The sequence below is a fragment of the Geotrypetes seraphini genome, chromosome 13 (assembly GCF_902459505.1).
Source record: "Geotrypetes seraphini chromosome 13, aGeoSer1.1, whole genome shotgun sequence".
In the NCBI taxonomy this organism is placed as follows: domain Eukaryota; kingdom Metazoa; phylum Chordata; class Amphibia; order Gymnophiona; family Dermophiidae; genus Geotrypetes; species Geotrypetes seraphini.
This window is the reverse complement of record NC_047096.1, coordinates 68,309,317-68,335,659: the sequence shown is the minus strand read 5'-3', so window position 1 is coordinate 68,335,659 and position 26,343 is coordinate 68,309,317. Positions and strand designations below refer to the sequence as shown.

At 46.9% G+C, this 26,343-nt stretch overlaps 1 protein-coding gene across 4 annotated transcripts in view; it reads left to right on the top strand.

The window, feature by feature from the left end:
- Positions 1-26,343, top strand: part of JUP (junction plakoglobin) — a 95,484-nt gene that overhangs the window by 41,743 nt on the left and 27,398 nt on the right. For 2 of the 4 annotated variants that reach the window (XM_033917911.1, XM_033917909.1), the window contains exon 2: positions 15,227-15,432. In XM_033917911.1, coding sequence (XP_033773802.1) covers positions 15,234-15,432 — 199 coding nt within the window. In that variant the 5' untranslated portion in view covers positions 15,227-15,233. Of the gene's footprint in view, positions 1-15,223; positions 15,433-26,343 lie in introns of all 4 variants that reach the window. The other 2 variants (XM_033917912.1, XM_033917910.1) reach the window with 1 other exon arrangement.

The following is a 26,343-nucleotide window of genomic DNA, read 5'->3' as shown; positions in this document are numbered from 1 at the left end:
TTTGAAGGGTAAAGGGGTCATGAATTTGATATACTGCCTTTCTGTGGTTCATGAAAGCAGTTTACATATATATTATATACAGGTGCTTTCTCTGTCCCTAGTGGGCTCACAAAACCTGGGGCCATAATAGGTACAATAGCTGGAGTAAATGGCAATATGTTGGCATTTACGATATTGGTTCATAATCAGCCTCCCCTGCAATCTAGGCCTAACCATATGGCTCCAGGACATAAAGGACAGATTGAGCCAGTCTGGGCTTTACTTGGCCCAATCGCTCTTTCTGTAAAATGCTTCTTGGCAGCAAGTTGGGCTTTACCAGTAACTAAGCTCTGCTGCCTGTATATATCCTAGATTCTATGAAGAAAAGAGTTTTATATACTTCCATATCCTAGATTCTGGACTGCTTTCAGCTTCTATGCTAGAGTAAACTTTAACCTTTTGGTCCCAGTGTTGGCACGCATCCTTTGGGTTGTATGACGCACCTGGTTTGGTGGTTGGCAGATTTCAAACCTTCATTTATAGACTACTGGCAGCCACACAAAGGGAAGATGCTGACCTTCATGGTATGTGTGGAAGGGATCTGGGGTTTCCAAACCTGGAAGACAACCACAGTGTGTGGACATCTGAAGGCTGGTGGGAGGAATCAACTATCCTTGGATCTAGTAACTGCTGGCTTCAGGCTGATCCAGCCCTGGTGCTTGTACTGTCTCAGGAACATATGATCCCTGTGTCTGTCTGTGCAGTATTGTAACATACAGAGAAACAGAATGTGATAAGTGAAGACCGGAAGGCCTGTCCAGTCTACCACTACTACTACCACTATTTATCATTTCTATAGTGCTACTAGACATACATAGGGCTGTATATCAAAACATAGAAGAGACAGTCTTCTGACCAGGGAAACCCCTGTCTATGAATAACTTGTTTTGGTTTTTTCATAAGGCCTTGTTTTTCAATCTCTTCTAACTTCTGCACATGAGTCTCCAAGCCCCACACATGGCTTTCTATATCCCCCACAGGTTGTCCATCTTTGATCTTCCCTCCATTCTTCACCACTAGGAACCCTCTGTTCATTCCAGGTTTTCCTAAATTCTGCTACTGGCTTTTTGCATCATCTCCACTGAATGTCTGTTTTCATGTATCCGTTGCCAAGTCCATGAAGAAATATTTTCTGATGGTGCTTCCGGCATCTATTTCCTGGAACTTCTGACTTTAAAAAAAAAAAAATAAATAAATTTCTAGAGCTGCCTTTTTATCTTAAGCATTTTGCTTTTGGCATATTACTTATATTTGAACAGATACGAAGTGAAGGGGAGAAACGGACAAATCCTACTCTTTCCCTCTAGAGTTAGACACAGTACTCCAGAGGAGGTCTGACTTGAGAGGCACTAAATGGTTCTGTCCTGATACAGATCGGAGCAATTTGGTAAGTTATAAAATAGCATGTTTTTAAGCAGAATTTATTCTGTCTTCTGCTGGCTGCAAATCTCAGGACTGGCAAGCTTCAGAGAGACATTCCACTTCTGCTGCTTCTATTAGATGGGTCCTAAATAGATATCATTTTTGTCAGGACACTTTTTTTTATAGCTTGTTTTTTGGGCATGGAGCGTGTGTGACCCTTGTAGGAATTTATTAAGACACCATCCTATGGAAACTTTTATGAACAGTTCTGATCTGTGAACATGACTTTGAGGAAGGTGCTCAGTCAAGCGAGGCCTGGTTTTAATTATATTTGCACTGATCCCCAGCTGGGTTTCACTCAAATGGCCCATCTGGGGTTCATTGTAAACTCAGTTACTCAGCACCAGTGCTCAGAAGACCAGTGGCTGAGCAGATTCCTTTTTGTTGGAGGTTCAAGGACATTGACCACTCTAGGCGAGTGCTCAGTCTTGTGCCCTCCAGCTGAGATTTTGATAACTTAGAGCAATTTGGATCACCCAAATATCAACTGTTGCAGAGATTCTGTAAAAACGCATAATTAGACCTATCTTTAAATATTTCCAAAAGTCATATACTTGAATAAAGGGCTACTTGAAATCCACCCAATCTATGAGAAAAAGAACCCTCCCCGCTTTTTCTCCTGACTCGCCCCCTTCTATGTAGTGGCATCGGGGTATATTTGTGGTGTTACTTGATTGTAGTTTGGAACAGTGATTCCCAACCCTGTCCTGGAGGAACACCAGGCCAATCGGGTTTTCAGGCTAGCCCTAATGAATATGCATGAGAGAGATTTGCATATGATGGAAGTAATAGGCATGCAAATTTGCTTCATGCATATTCATTAGGGCTAGCCTGAAAACCCAATTGGCCTGGTGTTCCTCCAGGACAGGGTTGGGAACCACTGGTTTGGAAGATCCTGGCCCCAGTGTATTAGGTTGAATGTTAAGTCAAGCATTTGGGCACAATCTACACAGGTGCATTTGGTTGGGGGGGGGGGACAGCTAAATTCCACAGTGTGGATCAATAGTGGTTCTCTGTAAACTACCAGTAATCCATAGTTACAATTGGCTCAATGGTTTATCTAGCCCAGTATCCTGTTTTCAATAGTGGCCAATGCAGGTCACAAGGACCTGGCAGAATCCTATTTCACCTGGACGTTTCAGAGTTCCCTCCCAAGCTAGCTTCTGTCAAGAAGTCTAATATGGGCTGTTTGTCCAAACACAGACCTGTCCATGAACACAGGAAATTCTGGACTCATATAAAATTTAAACAACCTGGCTGTGACCTTCCACATCTGTTGTCTCAGCTAAACTTATTTTGGTCAGGCTGTGGCCACTGCATGTTTGATAAGTGGCAAAGGTGATCTGGATTTCCCTGAGGGGCCGACCAGACAATAGATCACAACGTCTATGCATGTCTACTTGACAGTCTTGAAGCCTTGCAAACTTCATCTGACTTCACTTTCACTTGTTAGTCGAATGACAACCACATGCTAAGAAGAGAAACTGTAGCTTCTCTTTGCTGGGCTCCCCCTCCACCCAAAAAGCTGACAGCCCAGTCTTTTTAATGGTTAAGCTGGTCCTGGAGGTGTAGGGCTTTAGAACTTTCCTTTCCCATATTGGTTGGGTATACTGGCTAGCACAAGTCTCTGTGCTCATGGAGGGATGCACATCAAATTCCAGTCCATTTTCTCTGCGTATATCTGGATGCGACACGTCTGTTCCCTGACATGTGGCAGGAGGTGGGGAAACTTGCAGTTGCAGTTCTTGTTAAACTGACTGACAAAAACAGAATATGGTCCCCACTTCTCTTAGAAAATAGCTGACTGTGGAGGAACAGGAAGGGCTGGTCTGAGACAGTCTGACTGGAGAAAAGAGCTGTGTATTTATCTGAGACTTCCTTAGAGTCAGCATGATGTGCCCAAAGATTTGTGTGCTGTCTGGACCAAGATCAAAGACTGGACTCTGGGGAAGGGAGCGATTTGACTATTCAATGCCTGCATTTGCAGACAGGAAGATCTTAGTATTTCTACAAAAGTCTTTTTGAACCTTTGCTACCATGCTTGCTGTTTTTGTTTAGGTTTGGTAGATGATTAACTTTGCTGGCAGTTTAGTGGGAAGGGTTTTCCATTGATTTTGGTGTGATTATTATAGTCTGGTCCTTCTGTTCTGGCAACTTCCTAGGATCAGTATTGACACTGAGGCAGAGGCGAGTCGGACACAGAGAGTAGCAGGCCTGCTTTTACCCCACTTTATTACTCAGGGACTCCAGTCAGCTAAGCCAATCTTGGTTTTTTACCCATCACTCATGATTTTGATGATGTCTGGTCCATACTGAGATTTGGTGACAGCATACCTATGTAAACCATCTGGGTCTCAGCACAGGTGTTTTCTTAATATTCTGACCTCACTGCACTAAATGTCCATTTAGACTTTCCCAGATCTCCATTTTGCTGAGGGTTAGAGGACCTCAGGGAGTCCTTGGTGGTGCTTGGAAAGTTTAGAAGTGCTTGTAGCTTGCTCTTAGCATATCAAATAGGGCATTAGAACAACCAGTTGCTGGGTTACTCTTCTTTCTTGAAGTTATTGGCAGAAATGCTGAAAAATCCTTTAGACCTGACTCTGCAGTTAAACTGTGCCTAAAAGGGCTCAAGCAGCAGTTATTCTGGGGTGAGGTGGTCTGTTCTGGGCTCATGTAGCAAGAATCTTTTATTTGAGGAGGGGGGAGAGAGAGCCAGCCACCCATGGGCAGCTTAGAGCTGGGAAGCCTTTTATAATTTTACAAGAAACTTGACTCGTATTCCTCCCCTCTTAAATGATTAAGTGCATGGGTTTTTAAAATTCTTTTTGTGAATCTTTTTTTTTTTAGTTTTGATTCATGATGATAATCCAGTCCTGTTTCCCTGTGCTCCCACCTCTGCATTCTGGGGTAGATGAAACATTTTTGTTCTTTCCTGGAGTGAGCTTGCTGGGATTGCTGCTGGCACTGTGTGGTTCTGGCTGCTTTCTGGTGCATTCTAAGCCCACCACTTCTTCCCTTTCTTTTGGGTTTCCAGCTCAGTCAGAAGCAGCCTCAGTGCACAGGTCTTCCATGGACATTAGTTTTATCGTCTAACCTGATCATTACAGGTGTCATCCTCCACACACACAACATGGTGCCCTAAGGAGCCCTGACACAGGCATGTCCGTCAGTCAGCCAGCTGGAGCTTCTCTCCCCTAATCACCATCAGTCCAAGAGAAAGCAGCACGGCCGCCGGACCAATCAGCAAGCAAGGCTTTCATCTGTGTACGTGCTGAGCTCACTGCTCAGCATGGCTATTTCCCGCCGCGACGCCGGACTTGTAAGCTGCATGCCTGCATCGCCAGAATTTAGGTAGGCTGTTTTCATCCCCGTGGGAGTCCCGTGGGTCAGGGGGGCATCCCCGTGGGAGTCCCGTGGGCCAGGGGGCGTCCCCGTGGGAGTCCCGTGAGCCAGGGGGGGGAACCCGCGGGATCCCCGCAATCCCCGTTCCCGTGCAGACCTCTAATAGGGATCTCAGGCGGAGTATACAACTGGTTCCAAGGATTCCTCAAAACAAGAACATACAGAGTAAAAACAAAGGATCTCATATCGGAGTCCTGGACAAATCCCTGCGGAGTACCTCAAGGCTCCCCACTATCACCCATACTCTTCAATCTTTTCATTTCCTCCCTCGGCACCCTGTTAGACAAACTCGAAATAACCTCATTCAGCTATGCAGACGATATTACCATACTCCTCCCTTTTGACTCACAAAACCCCACTACAGCAGATAACCTGGTAAAAACTCTAGCAGCAGTGGAAAAATGGATGTCAGAACACAAACTGAAGCTCAACCCAGATAAAACTAAATTCCTACTGCTTGAACAGGACAAAACCCCTTCTACAACCGAACTAGAAATAAAAACCACCAAATACCCCATACAGCCCGCTCTCAAACTCCTTGGAGTAACATTAGACAGACGTTGCACTCTTCAATTGCAAATCAACAAAATCACACAAAAAGCATTCTTCACCATGCGCAACCTTCGCAAAATCAGAAAATTCTTCGACAAAGAACATTACAGACTCGTAGTCCAATCCCTAGTCCTAAGTCTAATGGACTATTGCAATATTCTCTACCTTCCTTGTCCCACCTACTTAATAAAACAACTACAGACCGTGCAAAACACTGCCCTCAGACTGATCTATTCCCTTGGAAAATTTGACCACATCACCAACGCCTTCCTAGAGTCACACTGGCTTCCAATACAAGCCCGCATCCAATTCAAACTCTACTGCATATTATTCAAAACATTAAACGGAACGGCACCCACCTACCTAAACAACCGCCTAAACAGGAACCTCTCATCCAGACAGAGGAGAACCCAATCCCCCTTCTTCCACCCCCCCTTTTAAAGGAACCAAGCGCAAAAAGATGTATGACAACCTACTAGCAACACATGCAGCTAAATTGGACCCCTCCATCACCAACTTACTGACAGCATCAACTGACATCAAAGCTTTCCGAAAAGAAATCAAAACACTGCTATTTAAGAAATTCATCCAAATGTACTAACCCCTTTTTCTTTTCCCCTCTCTCCCCCTCCCAGTATCTTCCCTTCAAAATTGTTTCAGACCTAACGCTTTTAATTGTATTCATCTTCCTGGAAACGTCTAGCTATCTTCTTGTTGTATTAGGCCCAATGTCTTTAATTGTATCCCTCATCCTGGAAATGTCCAGTTATCTTTTGATGTAATCCGCTTAGAACTGCAAGGTACAGGCGGAATAGAAGTCATTAATGTAATGTAATGTACTCTACGGTGCCAATAGAATGGAGAGCTCAGGATGTATTCTGTAGCTTGTTGCATCTGAACTTTATAGTGTATTCCCTTTGTGCATCCCAGTTACTTAATATGGCAGCTTCCTCTCTCTTCCTGCCCCCAACCTTGAGTAAATCCTCCATGCAGTAGATGAATAAACACCAAACATGACTCATCCCTAGCTGCCACTGTTAGCCTGTAGACTTTGGAAAAACCACTTCTTATCTCTGGGTGTAAGCAAAAAAATGACTGAAGCTGCTCTTTGGGATCTGCTGGTTTAGGGTTACCAGATGTCTGGGAAAACCCGAACATGTTCTTTTTTTAGAGGATTTCTAAAACCTGGCAGTTTGAGTTTTGGAAAACCCTGAGCTCGGGGCCGCGTCTGGAGAACCTCTAAGCATGAATGTGAAGCAATGTTGCACGCATATGCGCATGCATGTAACATCATCATGTTGCATTTGTGAATGCTCGGAGGCCCTCCAGATGCTCCTCGGACTTAGGGAAGAAGAGTCGAGTTTTGGTTGGGGGTAGGGCTGGGGCATGACTGAGGGTGGAACGGGGCGGGGCCTCGTGTCCTTTTTCAAATTTTTTTAATGAAGAAATCTGGGTACACGTGCCCTGGTCCAATCACCGACATAGGATGCTGGGCTTTTTCCAGCTTTGGTCTGACCTGGTATAGTACACTTTTATATCCTTGCATTTTGCTATAAATACTGAAAGAAAAAAGAAGCATGTTCTTAGATGTCGGACAAAATTGGCCTTTTCTCTTTTTTTGAGCTGGAAGTATCTTAGTGCCAGAAGACATAAGACTCCTCTTCCTAATCTGCAGTAAAGACTAGCACATGTTTACTGCAGCTTAAAATGGCGTACTCTGGCATACGCTCTGGTATCCTGCAGTAAGGTTGAGATTTGAGTGCTAACAAATACTTTTTTCTACAGAGGGAGCATATCAGGAGGCTGATCAGCTACATTACTAGGTGTTAACTGATTAGTACAAGATAGAGAATGACACGGTGACAAAATTCATCATCGTTCCCGTCCCCGCGGAAAACCGTGGGAAATAATCCCATGTCATTTTTTTTGTGTCTATCTCAACCTCAGTCCTTCTACACCAGCGTTCTTCAAAGCAAAGCTTGCGGGTCAGTGGTTGTGGCCATTCATACTCCGATTCTCCCCTCTCTCCTTAAAGAATGACATGAAGATGATTTCCCACGGTTATCCGCGGGGACGGGAACGGTGATGAATTTTGTCACCGTGTCATTCTCTAGTACAAGATTAGCAAATGAGCCTTTATTACCTACAAAATGGGTGTCTGTAAATGCTTACACCCTAATTTTTTAATGGACATATGGTCATTAATCAAAAAAAAATGGAGATTCGACTATTTTACTGTTGTGGGAAAAACCCATATTAAGGGCATGCTATGGCCACTATCTAACAGCTTAGTTAGTAAAAGGAGCCCAGTGTTTCTTGGCTGATGCAGACTGGTGCTTTTGAACTTTTCTCACTAGGACCTACACTTCCCCCTCCCTATTCGTGGTTTCGACGTTCGTGGTTTCGATTATTCACAGGTTTTTTTTTCCCCAGCCCCTCCCCCCCCCAATAATTGCTCGTTGGCAGCCCGCATCGAAAAAAGCCAGCCCCGGGACTTGGATTGGGGTGAGAAAGGAGGTGATTGGAGGAGACGGAGGGAGGCGAGCAGCCATCTCAGGAGCATGGACCTTATCTTGTGAGACCGCGGGAACTCGCAGCACGGCTCTGCACAGGGCAGGAGCATAGGAAGATTGCTCCTACCCCGCATCACCGCTAGACCACCAGGAAAAGTCCGGGGTGGGTCAGAGCCGGCTCAAAAGTTATTCACGAATTTTCCCTATTCGCTCGGCCCCTAACCCCCACGAATAGGGAGGGAGAAGTGTATATGGCTGAGATGGGGACCTGTAACTGCTCTGGTATTTCCTCAGGAGGTACTGGGCTGGGCTAGGCTGGAATTGTGGTTTGTGATGGCAGTGCAATGCCTGGAGCTGTGTGGAAGCACTGCGTGTCCCAACTGATTTTTCTTAATGTTTGCTCTACAGGATAATTTTTGTACAATATGGTTTTATATTTTAATCCACCCTCATTTCTACAAGTAGCAACGCCACCACAATTCAAATTAAACCTTAAGACATTTCTGTTCAAAGACGCTTACGAGATATATGTAATGTAATGTAATTTATTTCTTATATACCGCTACATCCGTTAGGTTCTAAGCGGTTTACAGAAAATATACATTAAGATTAGAAATAAGAAAGGTACTTGAAAAATTCCCTCTCGCGCATAAATGTCCACATTTTCATTATCCTATCTCCCCTTATCATCTATTTTTTTTTTCCTATTTTAATTTTATTATCTTCCCTCCTTACGTATCAAGTTTTATTCTCATTTTTTTTGTGGTCTCTGTTTTTAATGGCATCGTTATCATGCATTTTAATGCAACGCGTGGCTGTGTCTTCTGCGCAAGTTAACAACTGGGTTCAAATCCTCTTGTCATTGGCTGTTGATGTAAGCTTACAACCCTCAAGAATGCTGAGATTAGGCTTGTGGTAGGTTATTGCCCTCTTAGGGATAGTGTGGTGCAGTGGTTAAAGCTATAGCCTCAGCACCCTGATGTTGTGGGTTCAAACCCATGCTGCTCCTTAGGGCTAGATTCACTAACCTGCCCAATCGTGTGCGATCTGTGGCAGGCCAACCAATTCACGACGGGTCCATATTTAAATGGGGGCAATCGGAGGAACACCCCCCACTGATGACACGGATCGCTGACGAGCGATCCCGACGCATGCACAGACCATCTTCTTCGCCTGTGGATGGTCTGCGCATGCTTTCTGCTGGAACTTTTAAAAACTTTTTTTACTTTACTAATGTACTATCCCCAACAGCAAACTAGCAAACTCATATGCTAGGAACCTTTCTGAGCTGGAGCCGAGCAGGCTCTTCACAAAGGGGTCGCCGCGGCCTTCTGATCAAGTCTTGCCCGCGCTTCCAGGCGAAGTGGAAGCGAGAGGGCCAGCAGCGGGTCTCCTCCCTCCTGCTGGTGTGCGAGTGCTGCTGACTTGTTGCAGGGGATGGAGGAGAACCGAGGTGGGCTGCAGAGAAGTTTGCGGCTTGTGCTCAGCACGACGTCAGGTTTGGGAGCAGAAAGTCCGTGCCGCCCCGACTCTCCTGCTCTCTGCCGCCCTTCCCCGCAGTGCAGCCCCACTTTAAACCTACGGGTTAAAACCACGGGCTCGCACTGCAAGAAAGGGCGACGGAGAACAGGAGAGTCGGGGTGGCAGAGAGCAGGAGATGTGCCTCAGCGGTCTGGTTGCTTTTTCAGGGGACCCATAGGAGAGAATGTGCAGGAGAGTCGGCAGGGACGTTTGCGAGCGGTCCTCGGCAATTGCTTCTTTTGTGATTGGCCAGCCCAGTTGGTGTTCCTTTAATTTTTTTTCTAAATCACTGCCTTCCTACTTTTGGATGTCCTTCCCCTCATTTGCATGCACGGATCAGGAGAAAGGTTAGTGAATCGGGTCCAGGTCACTAAGTGATGGGTGGGCTTAGTGAATCTAGCCCTTAATTCCCCCAATGCCCCAGATAGTGAGCCCACTGAGACAGAGGGAAAAATGCTTGAGTACCTGAATAAATTAATGTAAAACTGTTCTGAGTTCCTGTGGGAGAACTGGGGCTCTTCTCTCTGGAAAAAAGGAGGCTCAGGGGGGATATGATAGAGACCTTCAAAATACTTAGGGGCATAGAGAGGGTGGACAGGGACAGGTTCTTCAGACTAAAAGGGACGACAGGTACGAGGGGGCACTCAGAGAAACTGAAGGGAGATAGGTTCAAATCAAATGCAAGGAAGTTTTTCTTCACCCAAAGGGTCGTGGACAAATGGAATGCGCTCCCGGAGGAAGTGATCCGGCAGAGTACAGTACAGGGATTCAAACAGGGATTGGACAGATTCCTGAGGGAAAAGGGGATCGTGGGGTACTGAGGGAGGTGCTGGGGTGTTGCCTAAGTATAGACAGCTCACCAGGTCGTGCAGGTGCAAGGCCGGAGGGTTAGGACATTGATGGGAAGATAGGACTTCGATGAGAAACCTAGGGGGCAAGGGGGCCCCTTCTGGTGATTAAGGCAGGTCATGACCTGTTGGGCCGCCGCGGGGGGCGGACTGCTGGGCGGGATGGACCTCTGGTCTGACCCGGCAGAGGCACTGCTTATGTTCTTATGTTCTTAAGTATAGAAAATTGAATGAATGAATAAATAAATAAATAAATTGGGGCACAGTTCTATGAAGGGTACTAAAAGGTGACAAAAATCTGAGTGCTAAGCTAGCATTTTTTATATTGGTGAATTTGCGCACCATAGCAGTTCTAGAATAGCGTAAGTTGGCAATGATGTGCCCACTTTTGTCATGTCTACAGTAGGTGTAAATGCAGGCATATAAATGTTGGCATTTTATTTTGTACCACCTGCATTATATCGTAGCCTAAGTGGTTTACAAATAACATGTTAAAAAAAAATTAAAAATGGACAATAAAAGAGAGCGTCTCTCTGCCCGCCTCCCTTCTCCTCCAGGTGTCTTTTGGTTGTGCCTGGAACTCCCAAGACTGGATAAACCAGTCTGCTGTGGCTAGGAGAAGAGTAGGGTGTGGCTGGGAGGTGAGGAAGTGGCACCCTTTAAGCTGAAGGGATGAAATGCCATTCCAGGGCATCTCTGCCCGCAGCTGTCTCTCATCCATTTCAACAAGCGAAGCCCCGGGCAGAATAATGAACCACTTCGCTTCTCCTCCTCCTCATTCTGCCCCTCGTTTCCCTTTATTAGGACTGGGCATTCAGGAAGAGATTAATTTTTTGGCTGTACCACCTCTGCTTTTAGCGACTATTCATAGTCTTGCCAGTCGTTCTCTCCTTCTGAGCTGTTCACCCAGCATGACCAATAACACCCTTTCCTGACTGGAAATTCTGGGGACATAGTGTCTGGTAATGGGACTCCAGGCAATGCAGAGCAGAAGTCTACGTCTGGTAGACCTATAGAAATAATTAATACTACTAGTAACCATCTCAGATATTTTACTCACTACTGTTCAGCAGATGTTCAGCATTCAGAAGTAGCCCCTCGGCGCCCTCTTCCTGTATTTCTCTGGGGTCCAGCTTAGCACATCTTGCACAGCAAAAAAACCCCAGCAGCCCAGACTTTTTCTTCTTGCATAAATATTGGCACGTATGAGATCCTCTGATCCCTGTGGAGTCCAGAATGAGGGAGAGCCAGGGCCGGATTTTCCTATAGGCTAACTAGGCTTCAGCCTAGGGCCTCAAGATCAAGAGGGGCCTACATTCAAATTGTTAGCAAAATTAAAATTACACTATTCTAAAAACAGTGAACACTGAACCGAAAATAAGGAGAAATTCTACGCTTCGGGATCGGAACCGGCTCCGGCCGCAACATGGCGCCGACTCGGCTTCTTCCTTTCTTTTTCTCGCCCTGGGAGGAGGATCGGGGAGGGAAAGATGTCAGTCCAGAAACAGCTGGGCAAAGCCTAGCCCCGCGGGGAGAGAGGCAAAACATGGATCCGTCAGGACAGGGCGGCCCAGACTGGCATCGGGGGTGGGGTGGGGTGGGGGGTTTCAGTGGAAGGGGGATGGGAGGCAGGCAGGCTGGCATCGGAGGGGGGTGGGGGGTTAATGGAAGGCAGGCAGGCAGGATGGCATGGGGGGTGTTCAATGTAAGGGGGATGGGAGGCAGGCGGGCATCGGAGGGGGGTGGTGAGGTGAGGAAGGACGCACTGGGGGCACTATGGACATAGGAAGGGGCAATGTTGTGTGTTATGTTTGATTAGTTATTGTTTCAAGTACTATATATGGTGCCGAGAATAAATGTCCAAATAAGTGTTCTCGACTTTTTTTTATTTATTATCCGTGTCACATTTTTTATAAAGGTTAGTACCAATAACAACATGTTTCATTTAACATATTGATATATATCACAGTAATGATGTATTTTATTATCTCTCATGTAATTTACAAACTTAAAAATGGGAGGTGAAAGGGCCTCATAAGTGGAATAGCCTAGGGCCTCTTTTCATCTAAATCCGGCCCTGGGGAGAGCCCTCTCCTGATCTAGACCTGCAGACATGGGGGGAGTGGGATAGTTCTCATTTAAAATCTATTTATGAGGGTCATAACAACAGATAAAGATCCGTATCATATTGTGCCTGGGCGTCATTGTTTTGTTGATTTCATGTTTCCTGCGTCGATTGGATAAGTTTTTTAACATTTGTTGGATATAATGTGTTATAATAAAATTAAACTTTCACTGTTTTAATTTGGTTCCCCTTTTTGCTCTTTGGAACTTGTTAGGGTTCTTTTTGTTTCTATTAAAAGATTAAAATGGCCCAGTGATAATTTTTCTCCCTCCCCCCCCCCTTCATCTATGTCTGTTGCCTAACCTGTTTAAAAACCTTTAGGCCACTTAGTAGTATATCAAGTTTTCATAAAGATAAAATATCATTTTTGCTATACCAGAGTAATACAGCTGTGAGGCCAGTAGCATCTTACAGACTTAACATGAAGTGTAATTCAGAAGGTGGATAAATATACATGAAGATGCATGGAGGAGAAACAGATTGCAGAGAAGGCATTAAAAAATGCAAGGCAGTGCATAGAAAGGACACTATGAAGCCCGGGCTGAAATCTTTCCATAGGGTAAATGCAGGTGGAATCTAGTTCTAGTACGAGACAGCAATGCAGGAAGGGCATAGCATGGGTGTTAGCTTGTGTTGAAACCCTTATCACAGACGGCATTAAAATGCGTTTACATGCATATTAATGCATCGGCTGAAGTTGGGTGAGGATCAGAATGAATTTAGTCTTCAATGTTAAGGACAACATCCTTTGACCAAATTTTAAGCACACGATAACAGGGCTCCTGGTTTTGGGACTTTCTGCATTCGCCAGACTAGGAATCTGGGGAGAAACTTTTTAAAGCTTTACATTTTCTGGTACATATGAAAGGTGTCCAGCACTATCTGTTGGAGGAGGGCTCCTAGGATTGGAGCACCGATATGGGTACATGCAGGGTACTTCTGTGGCTGTGAGCATAGGCGCCAACATTTCAAAATGATGGGGAGTGCCAGACATAATACCCTGGACAAATTGAAGGAGCTTGCTTAATATTAGGGGTGTTCAGCACTCACTGGCACCCACAGAACTGGCTCCTATGACTGTGAGCTGGAGCCGACAAAGCTGGACATAGGGAATAGTCAAACTGGGATGGGTGATGGGTAGCCGAGGACTGGCCCAGGGACAAGGCTGAATTAACACTATAATGGACCCTAGCTAAATATACATTTATGGATCTCTGTTCGCTTTAAACAGCGCCCACCCCTCCCCCCAGGAATCTCTAGTCCAGTGTCTCTCAAACTTTCTCGAGCCGGGGCACACTAAAGGTAGTGGCCACGGCTTGAGGCACCGAGAAGTGCATGGACGTTGCCGTGATGACATCACGCATATGCGTGACATCATCACGTCGATGTCCGTGCATGTGCAGAGAGGCCCTCCAGATGGGCCTTGAGACGCCAGTAGGGGGTGCCAGCAGGGAAGAGGGCATTGGCGCCAGCTGATTGCCTACAGCAGCGTTTCTCAACTATTTCAAGCTAAGTACTCCCTAAGTCTAACAAATGTCAAGTGAGTACCCCAACCACAGACCTCCATGAGCCCACCCAAGCTCTGCTCCAGATACCATCTCCTTTACTAATTGTAATGCAATTTTTTTTTCCATTCATTTTTCATAAACACACAATATACATAGCAGATATAAATTCTCAAAACTGACACATTTCAATCACTATATTGAAAATAAAATCATTTTACCTACCGGCGATCCTCTGCAGGCTGCTGTAATTAGTTTTAAAGGTGAGACCGGGAGGCCAGGGGGGGGGAAGATGGAGGATGCTAGAGAGAAGGGGGAAACATACAGGCCTTTGAATTGTGGCGATGTACCACGTAGAGAAGTCAGCTGGCAGGGACCTCTCTTCCTCCTCAGTGTGCCGCGGCACACTTGGAATCTCAGGAGGCACACAGTTTGAGATAGACTGACTAGAGCAGTGTTTCTCCCCTCCTTTCAGATTACCTCTCATAAAGTGGTTTAAGGGAATCTGTGTGAGGTAGCTCTTGGTGTGTCTGCAGCAGCTTGTATGTGAGCACAAGGGCTGAGCCTCTCACAGATCTCAAAAGCAGGGGGGGCCCAGTGCAGCCTATAAGTGCACATTGTTTCAGTCCTTACCCTAGCACAGAACCTGCTAGTGAACTAGGGATCAGCCTCTGCAGTTTCCCTGAGCTTCTTTGGAGAAATGAACTGGAGGAGGAATGGTCTAAGGAGGGAATGGAGGCTCGCAAGAGGAGAGGGAGAGGCCTCGAGTATCCCACACTAGTGGGAAGCTTACCATTTATAGGTGGGAGACTTGGCAGGTCTGTACCTTGGCTCTTGGCTGTACCCTTCTCCTCCACTGCTAATTCCAGACTTCGTTCCTTTCATCTAGTTGCCCCCTGTGCCCGGAATAAATTACCCGAGTTTGTCTGCTAAACCCCTTACCTTGCTTAAAAGCAGACTGAAAACCCTACTCCCCACTGCCCTCCAACCCAGCCAGCTGATTAACCATTCCCCTTAACTGTATCCATGACACCCTGTTTGTCTATTTTGGCTGTTTTAGTCCCTGCTCGAAAGAGCTTACAATCTATCTTCTTTGTGACTCTGTACAGCGCTGCATTCATCTGGGAGCGCTATAGAAATAATTAATAGTAGTACTTCTCATCTTGGAGCCCTAGGCATGTGCTTAGATTGCCTATGGTGTTAATTCTGCCCAGGGAACAACAGATAAAGGGAGGTTGTGGCATAGTTCTGTTTACCAGCAGGTCTAACAGCAGCTTGCTTTTTGTCTTCTCCCAGCAGAGCTACGATGGATATGGTGGAGCGGCCCATCAAGGTTACAGAATGGCAACAGACCTACACCTATGACTCGGGCATCCACTCTGGGGCCAACACCACAGTGCCTTCGCTGAATGGCAAAATCCTAATGGATGACAATGACTTGGGTTACGGCAAGCAGTACACAGTTAAAACCACAACCTACACCCAAGGCCAAACTGCACTGCCAGGTATGAACTGCGAGAAGACCGAGGACCCATTTTACTCCATAGTCCTCTTTGCTGTCCCTAACCTTTTGGAGCTCTTGAGGAGGTGGTCTTCAAGTGCTAGATTTAAGGAAACTTGGGTTGATCAAAGGAAGGATTGTGCTTCATGTTTTCTCCAACTGAGTCTGTGGGGTGGTAGAGAATTGGTCCTGCTACACTCCAAAGCAGTTTCTTACTGATATTCTTTAATTTTTTTTTTTTAGTTCAATTTCTGGAATTTATCTTGTAAGCAGCAGGGAATCTTATTTTTTAAAATCTCTTTCTTACATAAGAACATAAGAGTTGCCTCCGCTGAGGCAGACCATAGGTCCATCTTGCCCAGTGGTCCGCACTCGCGGCGACCCATCAGGCCTATTGCCTGAGAAGTGGTCCCTGGCTAATTTTATAGCTTACTACTAAACCTGCCCCTATAATCTACCTCTACTCTTATCTGACAATATTTCCTGGCCTTGTGTTTTATCAGTATTATCTGTCACTCTCCCACATCCATGTACTTACAGCCTGGTTTGCTCCTGAAAGTAGGATTACCAAACGTCTGGATTTCCCAGACATATCCTTTTTTTTTTAGAGAACTGACTGGGTGTCCAGATGGTTTCCTAGACTGGAGGGAGTTTGTCTAGGTTTGGACTCGCTCTCTCCAGTCCATTCCCCACTCCACAGTCAGATATAGCTTTTGTGAGTCTCCCCATTCCCAGTACCTTCTCTGGCACTGCAGTTTAAAAACTTTGGGCAGCTGGCAGCGTTAGCAATGTGATCCTTCTGCTGTTGGCCTGTCCCGGAAACGTTCACTCTGTAGCATCCCGCCTACGCGGGAACGGTGCCTGCAGAGTGAAGGCTTCCGGGGCAGAAGGATCACATTCCTAATGCTGCCAGCTGCCCAAAGTTTTTAAATTGTAGCACTGGAGAAGGTACTGGGGATGGGGAGACTCTCAAAAACCATAACATACTCCAGGGTAGGGTCTGGACTGGAGAGAATGAATCCAAAACCTGAAGTTTGTAGATTGCAGCACTGGAGAAGGTACTGGGGATGGGGAGACTTGCAAATGGGGTGGCCCGAGTAGGGGTTGGGGAGAGAAGAGCACTGGAGAAGGTACTGGGGATGGGGAGACTTGCAAATGGGGTGGCCCGAGTAGGGGTTGGGGAGAGAAGAGCACTGGAGAAGGTACTGGGGATGGGGAGACTTGCAAATGGGGTGGCCTGAGTAGGGGTTGGGGAGAGAAGAGAGGCTGTGCTGGGGAATAGGGGTGGTTTTAGGAGTTAGACTAGTGGGAGGCAGGTGTGGGGTGGGCAGGTCGCTGTGAGTAGCACAGAGGGTGGGATGGGGCAAGACAGGGGTGGGGCAGGAGCAAAGACAATTGTCTTCCTCTTCTTTTTTTTTTTTTTTGACAGCAAATATCTAATCTAATCTAATCCTTAGGTTTGTATACCGCATCATCTCCACGTTCGTAGAGCTCGACGCGGTTTACAGTAGGAGAAATAGGAAGGAACTACAACAGAGGGTTAGAGGTAGAAGTGTGAAGAAAATTTAGAGGACTTGGGATGCCAAGATATGAGTTTCCTTGATTCCTAACTCTACCTGAAAGGAAGCTGGCAACAAAAGCGTCTTGAGATGAGTCCTAAAGCCTCATTTTGCATAGAAGGCTGAGGTAGGAATTAGGAGGTCTTGACATTATAATCCTTCGTTCTCAACACCCTTGTTTCGCACTATCAAACTGTCCTCCTAAACTTATTGACACCATGATTGTGACAGCTCTTATGCACATTTTGAAAAATTGGAAGTCACCCACACTACTAGACTACACCTTTTGGTGGAACTCCTTAAGCATGTACCACAAATTCGAATCATATGCATATGAAAAGAACACGATATCTCGTTTATCTACAAATTTGGTGCGAAATAAATCACCTTGGTCATTCTTAGATTCATATGTTCATTCTGCCTTGTAGACACTTCTGCCTCTCTCTCTTTCTCTCTCTCTTTCTTTATCTCTCTTTTTTCTTTTTTATTTCAATTCATCTTCTCTGCTTTTCTATCCTTTCTATTTCTTTTCTTAGCAGTTTCAAATACTCTGAATTCTTCTTACTAATCTACTATATGCAAATAACAGCAATTATGGTTTCTTTTGTTTCTAAATCACTATTTCTTATTCAATTTTTATGTATTTGAACTGCTTTCTGTATATTACTTATAATATTCAATAAAATTAATGAACTAAAAAAAAAAAAAAAAAAGGAGGTCTTGATTAGGATATTCCCATCCAGCGGCTTATATAAAATATCAGTTGGGATGCCAGCATATACTTCAAGCACATCGGCAGAAGCTCAGTTTCGGGGACCTGCATGTGTATAAAAAGAGAAGCAACATAAACGATGGTTTTTGATCCCTGTAAGAACTAAATTCCAGATCATGACATGTAAGTGCAGCTAATTAAGGTGCGCAGACCTGAAAGTTAAATTTTTTACTTTTTAAAGGCCAAAGTTCTAGACGGGGAGATGTGTGCACCTTCAATCGCTAGTTTTAACTGCTTCAAGACAAGCACTAAGCAGGAGATTGTGTTCCTCAGAAGCAGGGAAGGTGAATGGGACTTACAGTCAAACCTCGGTTTGCGAGTGTTTTGCAAGATGAGCAAAACATTCTCGCAAAACTTGTTTCGCAAACAGAGTGTTGACTCGATTTGCGAGCACCCACCCTGAGAACCGGCATCGCTCCTCCCCCCCCCGCTCGAATCGGTACCCCCCCACGCGAACCGACACCCCCCCGCCCGACCAACTTTAACTCACCCCCGTCTGGCATCGGCACGAGAACCGACATCGCTCCCTCCTGCTCACGAAGGCCCCCCCGCTCGAATCGGCACCCCCCCCCCCCCCACGAGAACAGGCACCCCCTGCCTGACCAACTTTAACTCACCCTCCCGTCTGGCACCGGCACACAGCCCATAGGACGAGCCGGTGCCGGTTGAAGATCTTCTTCCTACCTCTGCCGGCTTTGAGCATGCATCTGCGCATGCTCAAGCCCTTCTAATTCTCCCTCTCGCCTTTGCCAGACAGGGGGGGGGGGTGAGTTAAAGTTGGTCAGGTGTGGGGTGCCTATTATCGCGGAGGGTGCCGATTTGAGCGGGGGGGGGGAGCAATGCCGGTTCTCGTGCCGGTGTCAGACGGGGGGTGAGTTAAAGTTGGTCGGGCGGGGGGTGCCGGTTCGCATGGGGGGTGCCAATTCGAGCGGGGGGCCTTTGTGAGTGGGGGGGAGCAGCGCCGCTGGCCTCGGGGGGGGGGGGAAACGTATCAAAGCGAGTTTCTATTATTTCCTATGGGGAAACTCGCTTTGATATACGAGTATTTTGGTTTACGAGCATGCTTCTGGAACGAATTATGCTCGTAAACCAAGATTCCACTGTATATGCCATCTTTTTGTGGTTACACATTCAAAGTGATTTACATATACAAATACATATACAGGTACTTATTACATATACGTATGCAGGTACTTATGTACCTGGGGCAATGGAGGATTAAGGCCCGGATGCACTAAAGCCAGTGATCTTTGCTAAACCTGTTTTAACAGCTTTAGCGATGATCGCATTTGCCAACCCAGTGAAGAAAATGGCTCACCGCCTGGTTTTCTGCGCGATCGCCCTGATCCGACCATGCAAATAAGCTGATGAATATTAAAATGCCACGTAAACTAGTAGAGCAATTGATGCTCTAACATGACTTCTCATGCCGACCATCCTCTCCCCCAGGGCATCAAAACAGGAGGGATGCTCCTCCCTCCTTTGGTTGCAGAAGGGAGTGGGCATCCCTCCTGCTGTTTTGCTTCTGCGGGGGGGGTCAGCATGGCAGGAGGGAGTGGGCATCTCTCCTGCCAATTTTCTTTCACGGGGCGGGGAGTCGACATGGCAGGAGGAAGTGGGTGTTTTCAATAGCGTGGGAAAGGTGGCCGATTCATTGGGGACAGCTGTCGGGAGGGGGGGGGAGGGGGGTGTAAGGAAGTGCTTATTTTTTTATTTTTTTTTATAAATGGGACAGATATTGTGCATGTTGAACATGCACAGCATCTGTGCCCATTAAAAAAAGATTTCATGCTCCGGACAGTTGAGTGGCAGTAGGCTGCTTTTGGGGCTTCCCTTGCCTCTCAGCTTTTTGGGGCTTCCCCTGCCAGCTCTGCGCATGTGTGACAGTTGCTCTCCCAGCGATCAAAGGAACAGCAGAGTTGGGGATTACAACGAACATCTGCGTGAATCATTTGCATGCAAACTTTTTGGTGTATCGATAGCTGTTTCTGAATCGGCCAAAAAATTGGATCGGTGCAGACCTACAACGGTCTTACCGATCTCTTAATGCATTTAGGCCTAAGTGACTTGCCCGGGGTCACAGGGAGCAACACTGGAATTCAATCCCACAACCTTGGGGTGCTGAGGTCATGGCTCTACCATTAGTCCATTCCTCACCAAAAGCCATTTGGGAAATAGTATGAACTGAAGGGGCAGTTCTGTAAGTAGGGGCACTGGTGCCACATGGTAGTAACATGTTCTGTAACAGCATCTGGGCACCCAGACCCAGCTCTACGTGGCAAGAGGAAGGAGAGGTAAAGCCGGAGAAGCACAGAAGATCCTTAGCTGGTTTTTTTGTATTTTTTGGGGGGGGAGGTGTGGGGGGGTATTGAGAGTTAAAGTCTGGGATCAGCTGGTATCATGGATTGTTCCAGGAATGACACTGGGCAGAGACGGTCTGTGTCTTTTCTCAGTAGATTCTATGGGGGTAATAATAGGTAATAATAAAAAAAAAACCCCCCGTCTAAAAAGTGTCCTAAATGGCTACTTGGACGATCAAAAAGCCTGATCATCCAAGTACCCATAACCAAAGCTGGTTTTTAGGTGTATCTAAAACCAACTTAGGCCTTTCCCCTGCCTCTAAACGCACAGAGAGAAAAGAGGTGTGTTTAGAGGAGGGGAAAGGGCGGGCAGTGGGCGGGAGGTGGGCCGACCTACACCTAGCCGTACAACAGGTATAACCAATACAGTTTAGTCGGCACTTAGACCTTTTTCACTTAGACGAAATAAAACCAGGTCTAAGTGCCGAAAAACGGATCGCTGAGCTGATGGCCGCTGGCGCCATTAGTTCAGCGGCCCGGCAACCTAACCATCGCGGCAGGAGAGATGCCTCATCTCCCCTACTGCGATGCCATTACTCTTCTACCCGAACTGCCGCGACCCACGGCAGTTCGGGTAGAGGAGTGATGGCATCGCGGTAGGGGAGATGAGGTATCTCTCCTGACGTGATGCATCACTCCCCCCCCACACACACAACATCGGGGCAAGAGGGAGCTCAAGCCCTCTTGCCCCAGCCAACCGCGGCACCCCCGACACGATCGGGGCAAGAGGGAGCCCAAGCCCTCTTGCCCCGCCGACTCGCCAACAATATCAGGCCAGGAGGGAGCACAAGCCCTCCTGGCCCAGGCGACCCCCTTACCCCAACCCCCCACTACATTACGGGCAGGAGGGATCCCAAGCCCTCCTGCCCTCAATGCAAACCCCTCTCCCCCCAACGACTGTCCCCCCCCAAGAACCTCCGACTGCCCCCCCAGCCAACCCGTGAACCCCCTGGCTGACCCCCCCCCCCGGCCCCCCCACCCCCCTTCCCCGTACTTTTTGGTTTAGTTGGCCGGACAGACGGGAGTCAAACCCGCCTGTCTGGCAGGCAGCCAACGACGGAATGGGGCCGGATTGGCCCATTCTTCGGTGGCCTGCATGCCAGACGGACGGGTTTGGCACCCGTCTGTCCGGCCAACGACGAAAAGGTACGGGGAAGGGGGTGGGGGTGTCGTGGGGGTCAGCCAGGGGGGTTGCAGGTCGGCTGGGGGGGGCCAATCGGGGGTTCTGGGGGGGCGGACGTTGGGGGGGAGGGGGGTTCGTCGAGGGCAGAAGGGCCTGGGATCCCTCCTGCCCGTAATGTAGTGGGGGGTTGGGGTAAGGGGGTCGCCTGGGCAAGGAGGGGTTGGGCTCCCTCCTGGCCCAATCGAGTCTGGGGGGTCGCGGCTTCAACGGGGCAAGAGGGCTTGGGCTCCTTCTTGCCCCGATCGAGTCGGGGGGGGGGGAGGGTTCGCGGCTTCAAAGGGGCAAGAGGGCTTGGGCTCCCTCTTGCCCCGATGTTGTCGGTGGGGGGGGGGGGGGTGTCGCGGTTTGCCATGGCAGGAGGGCTTGGCACCCTCCTGCCTGGATGGTTGTGGGGAGGGGGGGATTCTGTAACCGGTATTGTTTTTGACAGACACCGGTTACAGAATCCAGCTTTTAGGCGAAGGACTGGCTCCTCCTTCGCCTAAAAGCCCTTCTGTTGGATGTTTTTGGCTTAGGCGTTTTTTTGTTTCATTATGGTTTAAAAGTGTAGACGTGCTGTGGGGGTATTTTTAGACGTAGTGGCGATTGGACGTTTAGGCAGGGGAAGGCCATAATCAAAACATGGACGTTTGTTTTGGTTATGGACACTTTCCTTGCTTCTGGGTTGAACGTTTAGGGACTTAGGCCAAAATGGGACTTAGACGCTTTTTTTGATTATGTCCCTCTATGTATTTAGTTTTGTGAGGTTGCTTTTCATCTATGAGACAAATTATCTGTAGATGTCAGACACACCTGTAGGAAATGAATTGCTTTGAAAGTGAGTATGAGTCCCCTGGTCTTTCTAATCCAGGCACTGAGCTCCCATCTTCTGGAGGATTTTCTCCTCCAGAATTGGCAGATGCTTTGGAGAACAGGAAGTCTCTTGACCTTGTATAGCAAAAGGCCTGTTTTGTTTCCAGCTGCTTTTAAATCCACCCATTGTTTTATGTTTTGTTTTTGTTTTTTTGAAGACTTCTTATAAACCCTACCCCGCCCCAAGCTGTTTGAGCTGTGCTTTTTTTTTTTTTTTTTAAATGAAGTTTTCATTAAATTCAGCTTAGGGCTGAGCAGTAATTGTGGGGGGAGGGGGAGGAGGAACAGTGCCATGTTCTGTCCATGTCGTACATGCTGTATTGCTGGGCATGGTAGTAGTCTTCTGAACTGCTGCTAGATAAAACTGTTCCACATTCTCGTGGACTCCAAATGCTGAAACATGCCCTAGAGCAGCAATTCTCAACCCAGTCCTTGGGACAAACCCAGCCAGTTGGTTTTTCAGTATATCCACAATGAATACAAAGGAGGCAGTGCATGTAAATCTATCTCGTGCATAATCTACTACTACTATTTATATAGCTTCTTAGCATTGAAAGGCATATGCTGTGCTGTACATTTGACATTTCATAGACTGTCTTTGCTCAGAAGAGTTTACAGTCTAACTTGGACAGACAGACATGATACATAGGGTTGGGGATATAGAACCCAATGTGAGAGTAATTAGGAGTAGAAAGCAGTCTCCAAGAGGTGGGCTTTTAGGTTCATAGACAACAGCGCGAAAGACAAAGGCGCGCCCGGACAATTGAGCGCAGCGTGGAGGGACATCGTGCCGGCGTTATGGGGGGTTTGGGGGGGTTGTAACCCTCCACATTTTACTGTAAACTTAACTTTTTCCCTAAAAACAGGGAAAAAGTGAAGTTTTCAGTAAAATGTGGGGGGTTACAACCCCCCAAACCCCCCACAACGCCCCCACAACCCGGCGCGATGTCTATTAAGTAAAGTGGGGGGGTTCCCCCCCACGCCCCCCCCGTCGGAGCCCTATAAACAGTAATTTAGAGCAGCGCGCACCTCCGCGCTGCGCTCAATTGTCTGGGCGCGCCTTTGTCCCGGCGCGCTTTTGACCTGATACCGGGCTTTTAACTTGGACTTGAAGACTGCCAGAGACTGAACCCGCCTTAGGGATTTGGGCAGTTTGTTCCAAGCATACGGTGCAGCAAGATAGAAAGGACGGAGTCTGGAATTGGCAGAGGAGGAGAAGGGCACATATAGGAGAGACTTACCAGCTGAGCAGAGCTCACCAGGGGTGGGAGCATTAGGAGAGATAGTTGGGGGGCAGCCGAGTGAATGCATTTGTAGGTTAGTAAGAGGAGTTTGAATTGTATTCGGAAACAGATGGGAAGCCAGTGAAGTGTCTTTAGGAGAGGGGTAATGTGAGTATAGCGGCTTTCACGGAATATGAATATGTGGATATCCTGAAAACTCAACTGGCTGGGTGCATCCCACGGACCGGGTTGAGAACCACTGCTCTAGAGCACCAGTACATCAGCTATTGGGAGGCACAGATTAAAAAAAACAACGATCGTGCACAAAGTACACACTAGCAGAATTCTTGTCCTCTTGTCATGCAAGCAAAATACAGACGGATCTTCACCAAGTACAGAATAACCCCCAAATTTTATAAAAGTTTGCCTGAAGTTAGGCATGCCTAGCCAATGTAGATGCCTAGCTTAAGTGCCAATTATCAGTGTTGATTAAGCCTAACACCTCATAATTGGTGTTAATTTGACTTAAAATGAAAGTTAGGCGCACAACTTGCAAAACGCAGTTCTATTAAAAGGCACCTAGTCCAAACCATGTACCGTATTTTCACGCATATAACGCGCGCGTTATACACGATTTGACAAACCGTGCATAACCTTGAGCGTTATACGCGTGAGCGCGTTGTAAAAAATTTTTTTTACATAGTTCCCCCCCACCCGACGTCCGATTCTCGTCAGAGAAAGGGCAGGACCTCCGGAAGAGGAAGCAGCGAAGGCGCAGGGCTCACAGAAGGGCCGGGATCGCCAAGAGGAAGCAGCAGGACACCGGTAGGAGCTTCTACATGATGGGGGGGGTCGGGAGACTGTGGGGGTGCGAGCGGTTCTTCAGGGTGGGGGTGTGGGTGGGAGTGCGTGCGAAAGGTCCTTCGGGGTGGGGGTGCGGGTGCGTGCGAGCGGTCCTGCGGGGAGGGGGCATCAGGCTTTCAGGGTGGGGACAGGACTTCAAGGGGGAGATGAGAGTCGGGGCGGGCGAGAGGAGAGTCGGGGCGGGCGAAAGGAGAGTCGGGGTGGCCAGAGGAGAGTCGGGGCGAGCGAAAGGAGAGTCGGGGTGGCCAGAGGAGAGTCGGGGCGGGCGAAAGGAGAGTCGGGCGGCGACGGGAGAGTCGGGGCAGCATGCGCGGTATACTGGTGTGCGTGGTATACAAAAAATTTTTAACATATATTTCGGTTTCCCGCAAGCTATACCCGTGCGCGCGTTTTACACGGGTGCGCGTTATCTACATGAAAATACAGTAGTTAGTATGCTTGGTTAAGGGCAGATCATAGAAAACCCTGGCTTAAATATGGTGCACCGAAAAGTTAGGACACCTAGCGATGCTCAAGGCCATTTAGGCGGTGCTGTTTGATTCTATACTATGCGCTTAAACTTTTTTTTATAAAATTCTGTTTTGCGCTGCATTAGTTGTCTCTGATTTTTTATTTTTTTTTTTAAACAACATGTACAGAATTGGGGCCTAAGTGATCACAGACTAAAACCAGAAAGAGGCCGACATAACTAATAGTGGAGAAACAGAAATTCACTTCCTATTATAGTTTGCAAAATGCAAAAGTATCAGCGATGCATATTTCCTGAAATTACCGGAGAAAATCAGACTTCTTCCCAAAACAGGAATTAGCAGGAAAACTTGGGAGAAAGAGGAGAAACAGCAACTGTCACCACCAGGCATAAAATGTGAGCTGATCAAAGACCGTGCAGGCCAGAACCAAAATCTGGGAATTGTTCTTATTGGCCTGTTACTCCCATCTTTCCCTTTGACAACACATATATGACAACCTACTAGGGACACAGGCAGCTAATATTGACTCCGACATCTCAAAATTACTGATCGAAATTACAGACATAAAAGAGTTCCGAAAATAAATAAAAACACTACTGTTCAAAAAATATCTCCCATCAATCTAAACCGCCATCTAATGAGTTCCCAACCAATTCCTTTGGGAATAGAATCTCTTTATCCAACTCAAACTAAACACCCCTACTGTCCATATCATCAACATTAATTAACCAACATCATGCAAACATCAAAACAAAAAATACACCTCCACTTATATGCATATGATGCTACTCTCCATCCGAAGAAACTTGACTCAGCTCATGTAACATCTTTTGTAATCTAGAATATATTGTAATTCTTATTCTCCACCAGTTGTAAATAGACTCAGTTGCTATGTAACATCTCCTGTGATAATGAATGTACTGTAATTCTTCACTATTACCTGGAATTAACACTTCTCCTGTAATGTAATTCTACTGGAAATGCCCAGATATCTTCTTTATTGTAATCCGTGGCTATGTTACATCTGCTGCGATATTGAATGTATTGTAACTCTTCACTGTTACTTGTAATCTACTCTTCTCCTGTAATGTAATTCTACTGGAAATGCCCAGATATCATCTTTATTGTAATCCGCCTAGAACCGCAAGGCACAGGCGGAATAGAAATCCCTAATGTAATGTAATATATACACAGTTGTCATGCCAATAAACGTAATCTAATCTAATAATTGGGGTTGAGGGGAGCATCTCACAATATTTTACCATTTCTTTGACTCTGGGATTTGTTGTTCCCTCTGAGTTTTGCTTTCTCTCGAGATGGCCTTTCCTCCTCATTTTAGATGGATTAAATGCAGAACTCAATTCTGCTATTTTGTAGTGGCACCACTGGAAATTGGGGGGGGGGGGTCCTCAGATTTAGTGACTTACATTCACCCGCTGATGTTTCCTTTCGCAATCTGTACAGTTATCTTCAGATTACAAGGGATGATTGTAGCTTCTTAGATTGTTTTTATTTTTATTTTTTTTTTAAATTGTATCCCAGAATACTGGAGCAGCAGAAAAGGGCAAACGGGAGGTGGGAGTGGTCCTTAGGGTCTATGTTTCTAAGACCTACTTTTCCTGCAATACAGTG